Source organism: Rhea pennata, chromosome 8 (genome assembly GCF_028389875.1).
Source record: "Rhea pennata isolate bPtePen1 chromosome 8, bPtePen1.pri, whole genome shotgun sequence".
NCBI lineage: Eukaryota > Metazoa > Chordata > Aves > Rheiformes > Rheidae > Rhea > Rhea pennata.
Genome location: NC_084670.1, coordinates 7652684 through 7663333, shown reverse-complemented (window position 1 = coordinate 7663333; position 10650 = coordinate 7652684). Strand labels below are relative to the sequence as shown.

The 10650-nt window shown below is 35.7% G+C and overlaps 1 protein-coding gene across 7 annotated transcripts in view; it reads right to left on the bottom strand.

Annotated features, from left to right (window-relative positions):
* Positions 1 to 284: 284 nt before the first annotated feature.
* EPS15 (epidermal growth factor receptor pathway substrate 15) overlaps positions 285 to 10650 on the bottom strand; it is a 55895-nt gene continuing 45529 nt past the window's right edge. Inside the window, exons 21-26 of one of the 7 annotated variants that reach the window (XM_062581442.1) lie at positions 10436 to 10511; positions 8149 to 8225; positions 7443 to 7602; positions 4482 to 4660; positions 3878 to 3928; positions 285 to 2654 (exon numbers count right to left, since the gene is read on the bottom strand). In XM_062581442.1, coding sequence (XP_062437426.1) covers positions 2508 to 2654; positions 3878 to 3928; positions 4482 to 4660; positions 7443 to 7602; positions 8149 to 8225; positions 10436 to 10511 — 690 coding nt within the window. In that variant the 3' untranslated portion in view covers positions 285 to 2507. The remainder of the gene's footprint in view (positions 2655 to 3877; positions 3929 to 4481; positions 4661 to 7442; positions 7603 to 8148; positions 8226 to 10435; positions 10512 to 10650) is intronic. The other 6 variants (XM_062581446.1, XM_062581443.1, XM_062581448.1 and 3 more) reach the window with 6 other exon arrangements.

Below are 10650 nucleotides of genomic sequence, written 5' to 3'. Positions count from 1 at the left end.
CGGCATAGGAAAGGTACTTAAGCAAAAGCAGCCTAATTTTTATTTGAAGCTGCTACAACTCCTAATTAATCCCAGCTGTCAGTGACTTCATATGCATTTTAGCTAAAAAGCTAACGCTAAGCTTCAAGCAACTTCTGTTTCTCTGAAAATTAACACACTTCCATCAAACTGCAATTGGAACAATTTACATTGTTTACATTACAAGATATTTTTCAAGTCTGAGCACTATTTTGAAAAAACAGGCAGACAACTCACACTTATGTGCTTAAACTTTATTTCTTCATAATTACAGGCTATTGTTAGAATTTTTAAACAAAAGGGAAGTCTATAAATAAAGGCTAACCCCACCTGAACAAGTTTAAAAAAAAGTTAAAACTTCATAAGTAATGCCATTTAGCTCACAGCAGTGGTTTATTGGTAGTCTGAGTAGAAGTATTACAGTCAGAGTCAGTAACGTGAAATGTAACATCAAATGACTCAAAACTTTAAATTCCATAAAGGAAAGGAAGAATATATATATAATATATACATATAATATTGTGTTGGTCCACTGAGTATACATTTTTTAACAAAAGATAAGAAACTATGTAATCCAGTTAAGCATACAATTTGCAATATTAGTGTACACTCATTACAAAGATGTATAGATAAGTTATAATACTTGCAAAAGTTTTGTTACTGTTTAGAGCAGGTGTTTAAATGCTCATTTCCCAGTGCAAAAGAAAACTGTCCAAGTCAAGTTACTCATTTTCCTGAAAAATTGAGAACTACTCTCAGGCTCCTGCAGCAGCAGCATTGGTAGGTAACTAGAAGAGATTAAATATACAAAAGCATGGCCCTGTTCTTCCCTACTCATCCCCTCTGCCTCCCCCCTAGATTTGGGTCTTGAAACTTTAAAAGTGCACGGAAAAAAAAAAAAATCCTCAATGTTTATGCTGCTGCCATCCAAACATTCTTAAATAGGGCAAAAGATGATCCTTATGATTCTAGGATTCTTATTGAAGCTGCTATAATGAAACTGATTCTCCAGACTGGAGTTCTCTTAAAATGAACAATAAGTTACTTTCATTAAGTTACTTTCATACCATTCTATCAATCCTACTTTGACTCAGTGACCATAAAGAAATCATCATTCAGTTTTTAAGGTGCAACTATCAATTGGCATTCAATAAATTATACAAACAGAAAAAAACTGTTGAAAAAAAAATAGACTACATGTTTTCTTTCTATTTTCAGTCCTATTTCAGATTCAGCTTACTAATTTGCCAGTTCAGCTAAACATTTCACAGGCAAGAGTGGCTCAAATAGTAGTGGGGCCTCGCAATTTGACCGTCATCTTGCCAACAGCAAACGCATGTGAATCTTCAATTTATTTGCTTTATAAAATAGAGCATCTGACCATCTTAAAACCTATGGCCATGCAAGAAAAGCAAACAAGGTTTCAGTAAGATACAGTCTTTCCCATTTAGACTCCACAAAGATTATTATTTCAAGTCCAACAGTAGAACCTTCATTAATGAGAAAAATACATATGCATAAATAAAATAAAGCACTCTACAGGTCTGGCATTTCTAAAATCTCCTTGGAAGTACAAAAGGTTTTAAATAACAAACTGCTTGATGGGAGAGTGTCAGCCATGGCAAAATAATTGCTATTTGTCACTTTTTTCCTCAATTACTAGCTGCTGACCAAATACAGTCAAAAAACAATCTCACTACCTGCATTTTAAATGGACTTACTTACAGGTGGGAAATGTACTTGATTTTGCTGAAAAGTTGAGAAAAAACGTTGAATGCTAAAGTAAGCAGTTATTCAAACAATAAAAATATGCAAAGAATTGAATTTAGCAAACATTCATACATCTTTAAAAGACATTCAATAAGAATAAGCTACCTAGCATTCTTATTAAAGAGTTCAAAATCCAAACAGAGTGTTCTCAGTTAACATCTCTTCTTCTAACTAAAAATCTGCCAGATACACCTAAAAGAAAACAAAGCCATAGAAAAGCAATCCAGATAAAAAACATGGCTATGCAGGTTTCACTTTCTGTACTGTGCTACTTTCACCAGCATTCTTTCTGAAGGAACTTGATTGGTACAACATTTTCTTGTCTTTGAATTTCAGGATTTGCAGTTACAAATGCTCATGAAATTCTTTTCATGCATGATTAGAATGACAATCAGTGATTCTAAAGATGATCTACAGTCTCTCTTTCTGTGAAACAGAAAGATACTTTGGTGTGCTTGGCTTGCAGCGTAAAAATAGCACAGGCAAGAAGCTCAAGAGTATACATACTAGAGAAGTATGATACTAGTTGTTTGACAAAGTTAAGGAAATTTAGGGAAATTACAAGTCAGCATGGAAGAAAAGTATTCAACCACTTTCAGAAGTTCAAAATCTTTCATATTCTTCTGTATATATGTAACTTCTGATTAACATTTAAATAGGTTAAGTATTCAGAAAGAGAGACAAAACAGTTGACATAAGACGCAATCTTATTCTAAACTTCATGCTTCTGATATTTCAGATTTACTGAGTGCAATAGCCAGTTCCAAGTCTTCTTGCTCTTGCTGTTTTAATCTTGCAAGTCTTTCTTTCTCTTCTCTCTCACTTTCCCTCTTAGCCCACTCAATCATGTCTTCCTCAGTAGAATACTGTAGTTTTAAAAGACAAAAGAATCAGATTAATAATAGGGACCAGCTTAATTTAACTATTAAGGATGGCTCTTAAGCCATCCTCATCATGGTTTATTATGAAATATGCTATGTTCAAAAATTCAGTATTAAGTTCCCCCCCCAAAAAAAATACTGCAGTAAGTGTTAGAATTTAAATTCAACTCTCTTGGATTAAAAAGCACTTTATATAAGAAGAAAATGTGACCAAATCAGGAGAACATATTGCAAAGCACAACCATATTTGGCTCTGTAACACATCCTGATTTACTCTGCTTTCATTACAGATGATTTTTCCAAGTGAGAGCGACTGCAAAAAATAATTGTTGAATGGGACTGTTTAACTGAACAGCTGAAAAATGCTTCTGTCAAGAAGCAGCATAATAACCAAGTAACTGTGCAGGTAGAAACCTAGAAGTAATATAGAGAAAGGTTAATGTCATACAAGACAAAAAACAGAAAGAATGGATTTTTTGCCTATGCATGCTTTTCTCTTTCTCTCTCTCTCTCTCTCTCTCTCACACACACACACACACAGTGAATTAAATTGCTTTGATATGATTATAAGCAGAGAGAGTTAGGAAGTCATCTTATAATACAAAATGTTATGCTAAATTTTGTTCTTACTCAGCATGCAAAGAGGTAGGTGAAGCCTATATCTTCATGAATGCCCCAATATGAAGTCTGAAATAGTTATCATAATACTCTCCAGCTAGCTTCTCCTTCGAGCTACTTCTTTCAAAGTTAAAAGTACTATGGAATAAAAGTAGAGAAACTTGATTTTTTTTTTTCCCTGCCACATCTCACTGAGTATTCTCAGTAACTAAATTTGGAGAAAAATACATTTTCCTTCACAGAGAGTAATAAGTTTTTGCTTTCTCCTCCGCATTTCACATTCTCTTGAGAGCTCCATACTGGCTTTCTCCATCCCTCTGTCTAGTAAAAGCGATCAATAAGAGCATTTCAGGAAGTATCATGCTACCACACACATCAACCAGTGCAAATCAGCTTTGAGAGTCTGACAATGCAGAGTTTACTTCAATCAAGCACACAGTTTATTAGGACTAAAAATAATAAAAGCATCTGATCAAGCTACTGTAAATGCAAATTGCATTTACCAGATACCAAGCTTGAAAGTGAAATGATGCCTTCTAAAGTTCCTATTTGCAAAAACACAAAAGGAAAAAACATAGGCATGCACAAACCTTCAGATTTGTTCGTATCTCTTGGACACCACGACTTCTATGAAATGGATTCTGGTTATAAAGAGACACCTGCTACTTTCTGTATCACATTCAAGTCTGGAATTTACTAGCCATTCAGAACTCAGTGAATTATATTTCATTAACATAAATGATTATGAGGCTGTTTATGAATATTTCAGTACATAGAAATTAAACAGTTCAGTGACAGCTAAATTAAAAATCACACTTTTCATTTTATTTTTAATTGGATAATTAGCACTGTGTGCTATTGGTAAATAATTTATATCTGCTGCATAGTTCAATAAAATGGTTAATCCTAGAACATACGATATTTAAAATGTACTATTTTCTAAAAGCTAGGAGGCCTCCATAAAAAAGAAGACTCAAAAGCAATGCAACTTAAACATTAACTGTAACACTTTGCAGTATTTTATCTTAGGACAGCCTCAGCTGCAAACTAAATGTAAATCCTATTTTAACTGGAAGCTGCATCTCTTTTGTACATGGGATGTGTTTTAGTATCTTAAATTAAAACTGAATACTTCAGTGTGAACAACTCAAAGCTGTCATTATGCTGAAACAAACGTAAGAAATGTTTACTCACAGTACTGAAGTTTGCAAAATTGTTGGGGTCAGCCTCTTTACTGATGCTGGTGGGAGCAAATGGATCACAGAATAGATCTGCTTCTTGTTCTTTGGGAATGTCTGGGGTAGGGAAAGGCTGAAATGGATCGGTCGGTTTAAAGGAATCTGAAGAGTCTATTTGATTGATAGGTCTTTTCCCTTAGATTAAAATAATTTAAAATGAATTCAAGATAGTAGGTAATAACATGCCAAAAATAGAAAAAAAACCAAAACCCCAAAAGCTACTTGGAATACATTCTTTTCCAGTAAACTAGTGGAGTTGCACTGATAGAGGAGGATACAGTCCCTAGTTTGTTAATGTATAATCACGTAGAAAGGAACACACATATGTTAATGTACTGATATAACAGTATTTTGGGAAGAGAATTTCCAGAAGTCTTGAGAACCTGTTCTATCAGCACAATAATTTTTCTTTTGTTTATAGATTACCCAGTGATAATTTCCCTGAGGTTATTTTATTATTTGGATCAGATTAGCAAAATTTGAGTCAGTGAAAAGAGGCATTTCAAAGTCTTCAAAACATCAGTGAAAATCTCCTCTGACTATGCTAACACTTGCAACTTCTCTAGCTTTTAAGGAAAAAGAAAAAAAAGAGTGTGGTAACAAGCAATCCCAAGCTTAACTATTTTGTTAATCCTTGCCTAAACAGTTGCAGATATAACACAATCAGTCGCAAGCCTCCACCTATCTTGTTCTTTTTTTCCCAGCTTAACCAGTCAGCTTTCAACACCTCTGAGGACACTACCCCAATCCTTCCAAAAATAGCTGAGCTGAATTTCATCCCACCGTTCTCTCCATATGTTATTACTTAAAAAAAAAGTTTTATTTTAGTTTCTTGAATTTGACTAGAGGATTTTGTGTATTCTGCAAGTGGTTTGTTACTTACAATGGTCATATTTTAAAATTCGCTTCTGTTGTCATTTCAGATTGAAACAAGAGAATTAAATGAGCATCTACTTATTTTGGGTATCAATATTGCAAGTTAGGGAAAAGAATTCTTCCATAGAGCCAAAAGGATTCTAATGCAGCAATGATTTAGAGACTTCTAACTAAATTATATATTCCCTGGGGGTATTCCTAGATGCTTCCCAGATCATCTTCCCAGGACAGCCCTCCTTCATTGATAATGTGCTATTACTAATAATGCATGCCTTCCACTTTTCTTGAATAATGCAGGAGGAGCAACTTCAAATGATATCCAGGGAAATTTACTTCTAAAGGGAAGGATTAATAACCATAGGAATCCCAAGTATCCAGAGCACCCGCCACCACCACCACAATAGAGAATGAAGGGGTGCTTATCACCATCTGGAAAGGCAATGGATAGAGGCAAGTAATAACCCACTCTTCTTATACACTATTTCCAGTACACTGAAGAATCTTAGCAGGATTTCAGGGTATTTCTTTGAAAAATCATTTCCTTGTTCTATTTTTTGATTTCCATTAGGAAAACAATTTAACATTTTAGTTTTCAAAGTAGTCCACTAACTATATATACAGTTACATAAAATTTATAACACAAATAGAACATAAAGAGCTTCTGCATCAGTGGAAAAACATAAATAATCATTAAAATCTATGTGACATCCTTGTATTTATAGTCATTACCTAGATAACTACACTGCCATTTTTAATATGTGCAAATAGACTTTTCTTTTCCCTAGTGATCTATTGATAAGGATGCTGTTCTGCCACTAGAAGCTTGCATTCTAAAAGGGGGATCTCTACCCCACCTCATAGCCACTCCCATACCATCAAGTCAGAAACCCCAAATTGTTTTAGGAGCTCCATAAAAGGAAACACTTCATCAAACAACTAATTATCATCACTTCCCATGTCAGCCATTTTAATGTTAACTGTAATGTAAGAGTATTAACTGATTGTTTGCAAGGCACAAATAAGAGATTAATTTCTGCAAGGCACAAATAAGAGCCAAATTTCCATGAGCCTGTATTTGAAATTAAGCAACTGTGTTTAAACCTTCATCTATTATACTCCCCATACTTTGGGGGAAAAACATGAATGGATAATTTTGTTTTTATAATGTAGTTTTCACAAAAAACACACCTTAAGATTCTTCCATATAATAGAGTAAAACTGATGTGGTAGAGTTTCTAAAGAAAGTGAAACGAAGGATAGAAATTTAAAAAGGAATATTAGTAATAACTTTCAAATATTTATTAGTAGATTTGAAACTAAGACACTGTTGTAGCTACATAGGCTTGTCGCAACCACTAGAATATGTATATCTTTGATAACCATGGCCTTTTGTGGGAAACAGTATTTCATGTCATGGAGCAGAACAGAGGATTCTGCTATCATCAAACAAAAACAGAATAGAGGAAATGGGGAGTTTATTACTATTACAGAGGCAAGTTTTACTACTATGGACCTCTAGCAAGGCCACCTAGAAGTAGTTAATTGAAAAATCTGAGGTAGGCATGTTAACAAAACTTAATTCATTTTTCTCCAGTCATGTAAAAACCTCAATTGTTTTAATATTTCTTCAGAGATAGAGACAGCATTAAATTCATAGATAGAGACAGCATTAAAGAACATAGGCTTTGCAAGGAATAAAACATGCTGAATTCTCACCGTAAGCATGATTTACTGCAAGATTTACAATGTATCACATTAGTAACCTTTCAGTCTGCAGCCATGCTATGTTCTTGTAGATATTTGTAGTGACTCTTCTCCTATTTTTTTTTAATTCTTTCTCTCTTTGAAAAGCAAACTATACTAAAATGCCACATGAAATTTAGCTTCCAAGAAACTGTTGTGACTACCAAAACAGACTTGCTCTACATCCTGTTCATTCATTCTAAATTCAGTACATCTCACCATCCCCTCATAATTACTGTCCAATTGCCAATATTAAAGATAAGGTAATACTTAATGACATCTGAGGATCAGCTCTTACCAGGTGGCGGTGGACACGGCCTTGTGGGAGTTCCTGTTTTAGGTGGCAATGCAGGAGGGACATCCTCATTTTTGGCTGGTGACTCCTCTAAGTTCTTAGTTACGATCATGTTGTTGGCAGAACCTGATGTGGAAGAGCTAAAGGGATCCTCATTGTTGGCCTTCAACAAAAAAACAGCAGTGTATACATTTTCAGTGCAATTCTGACACTTTCCCTTCTTTTCAATAATGTAAATGTATTTAGGGAAAAAAGTTTTCTCTAAGAAAAGAGAAAACACATTGCCCCTCCCTTCCTTTTTTGTAAAAAAAAAAAAAAAAAAAAAAAAAAAAAAAAAAAGGTGCATGTTCCACCTATTTCAGGAGATACTAAAAATGAACATTAATAAAAATCATTTTAAAACCTCAAATGGTTAGTGTGAACAGCAGTAAAAAGTAGAGTGCAGCTATGCAAGCAAAAGCAATACTCTGCCAGTGCACTTAGCAAATTCTGAAAATAAGATAATATTTTAATATCGAAAAAATTTATAAAGGCACAAAAACTTACTCTGCATTATTCAAAGTGGAAATGCATGGCATTTTATCATAAAAACCTCCTCTTCAAGAAACTCACAGTAAAACTGTTGAAAAGGAGAATAGGCTAAACCATTAATGTCTTGCCACTGCGTAGTTTTATACTTTTTCCATGAGTGGCAGTAGTTTCACATTACCTTTGACAATATGCTGAAGTCAGCAAAGCTGCTTCCAAAGGATTCGTTTCCAAACAGGGATGCAAAGGGGTCTGTAGCTAAATGGAAGCAAAGAGAGTAAACAGAATAGGATTAAAAAAGTTAAATGGCACTGAATGATACAGATTGAAAAATATTTTAAAAGTGTTACATTTGCAACATAGACTAATTCAAGTGAAATATTTAATAAAGAACTTATTAAAAGTGCCCACCTTATTAATTAGCATTTACTTATAAAAACCATAAATGCCAACTACTGATTTAGAATAAAAGGTCTCCTGAATGAAGAAATTATAAACAGTTACTGATACTCCAGTTTCCTACGCAAAATTAAAAACCCCCAAAACAAACGCACCAAAAGAATCCAAGAACCATACTTCCTTATGTTTTGCCAATATATGTTGCATATATATGCCTTATATATAAATATATGCACATATGTAAGTGTTAATATATATTTTATGTACGCATACACATATTTGCACACATACATATACACACACACATGCATTTTATACATACATAGGAATAACAGCCCAGTTCTGACTGTAGGTCCACTCACATGGAATAAAATACTTTACTTCATATCACTATCTCAGAATCTGTAATTCAATAGTACCCTTTCATTCTTATGTGCAGAATGTGTAAGAACTGCTATATTACTGTAAAGAAAGAAGTGCAGTCTTTGCATGTACTCACTTAATGTGTCACTAGAAAACACTATTTTTTAAGCAGTTAAATTGAGCAGGCTTACAATAGGAAATCATACATGAATGCATGTTTTGGATTACTACCTGTCAGGTTAAATTGACAGCATGCTCAAATCAACAACTATTAAAAGATTTCAGATTCCTCTCCAAAACATCTTTAACTGTCAGTTAAGAGAGGATCACAGCAAAGCAAAGAAGCAAAACTTTAAATACTCAGAAGTCCTGATCAAGTAGTTACTCTGTCTGAGATCTCCTCTCAAGTAATACAAAGCTATCTGCTATGTTACTTAAAGTAATATGAAATGCCAAAAAACAGCCCTAATGGGAGGAAATTGCTCAACTTTTTCATCAATGACCTGGATGAGGGGACAGAGAGCCTCCTCAGCAAGTTTCCTGATGATACCAAGCTGGGAGGAGTGGCTGACACACCTGAGGGCTGTGCTGCCATTCAGAGAGACCTGCACAGGCTGGAGAGCTGGGCAGAGAGGAACCTCCTGAGGTCCAACAAGGGCAAGTGCAGAGTCCTGCACCCAGGGAAAAATAACCCCAGGCACCAGTACAAGCTGGGGGCTGACCTGCTGGAGAGCAGCTCTGCAGAGAAGGACCTGGGTGTGCTCGTGGACGACAAGTTGACCGAGCCAGCAATGTGCCCCTGTGGCCAGGAAGGCCAATGGTAGCCTGGGGTGCATTAGGAAGACTGCTGCCATCAGGTCGAGGGAGGTGATCCTGCCCCTCTACTCAGCCCTGGGGAGGCCTCATCTCGAGTACTGTGTCCAGTTCTGAGCTCCCCAGGACAAGAGAGACTTCGAGCTACTGGAGAGTGTCCAGTGTAGGGCTACAAAGATGATCAGGGGGCTGGAGCATCTGCCCTATGAGGAACAGGCTGAAGAGGCCCAGCTCTCGCAGCTGGGGAAAAGATGGCTGAGGGGGGATCTTATCAATGTGTATAAGTGTCAAGGGGATGGGGACAAACTCTTTTCAGTTGTCCCATGTGACAGGACACAAGGCAGTGGGCAAAAACTGAACCACAGGAAGTTCCACCTGAATGTGAGGGGAAATTTCTTCTCTGAGAGTGTGATGGAGCACTGGAACAGGTTGCCCAGAGAGGTTGTGGAGTCTCCTTCTCTGGAGATATTCAAGGTCTGCCTGGACGCAACCCTGTCTAACGTGCTCTAGGTGACCCTGCTTGAGTAGGGAGGTTGGACTAGATGATCTCTAGAGTTCCCTTCCAACCTTACCAATTCTATGATTACAAACCATTCAAACTTTTCAAACTCTTAGGTCAGGATATTTTACCAGTTTCAGGTAGGGCAAGGAACATTTTTACAGAAACAGTCTTCAGTGATAAGTGCTATGGATAACACCACCATTTTGTTCTGCAAAACCAAAAAGCACTCCCCCCACTAAATTTATGCCCTTGCATTGTCCGAATTTTCCTATCAAGTACAATGTAATCCCTAAAATGGTCCTACTGTGAATTCACAGTCAAAAGCCTAATGACAAAAATAATCAAAAGCAAATAAAAATAAAACCTAAAGCATTTGATGTATATAGTTTACCTTTACCTAGATCGTTTGATGCAGTAACAGTTGTTCCACCAGGAGCAAATGGGTCATCTTTCTTCAGTATTTCTGTCTAAAACAAAAAATTTCTTTGGAGGAAAATTTTTCAACTTAAAAAGCTTCCTAAGAATACAATCCTGATTTATTTCAATATAAGAGGTTTTAAAATAAAGTACTAATCTTATGCTAATGTTTAGTACAAGCAGCTAAAA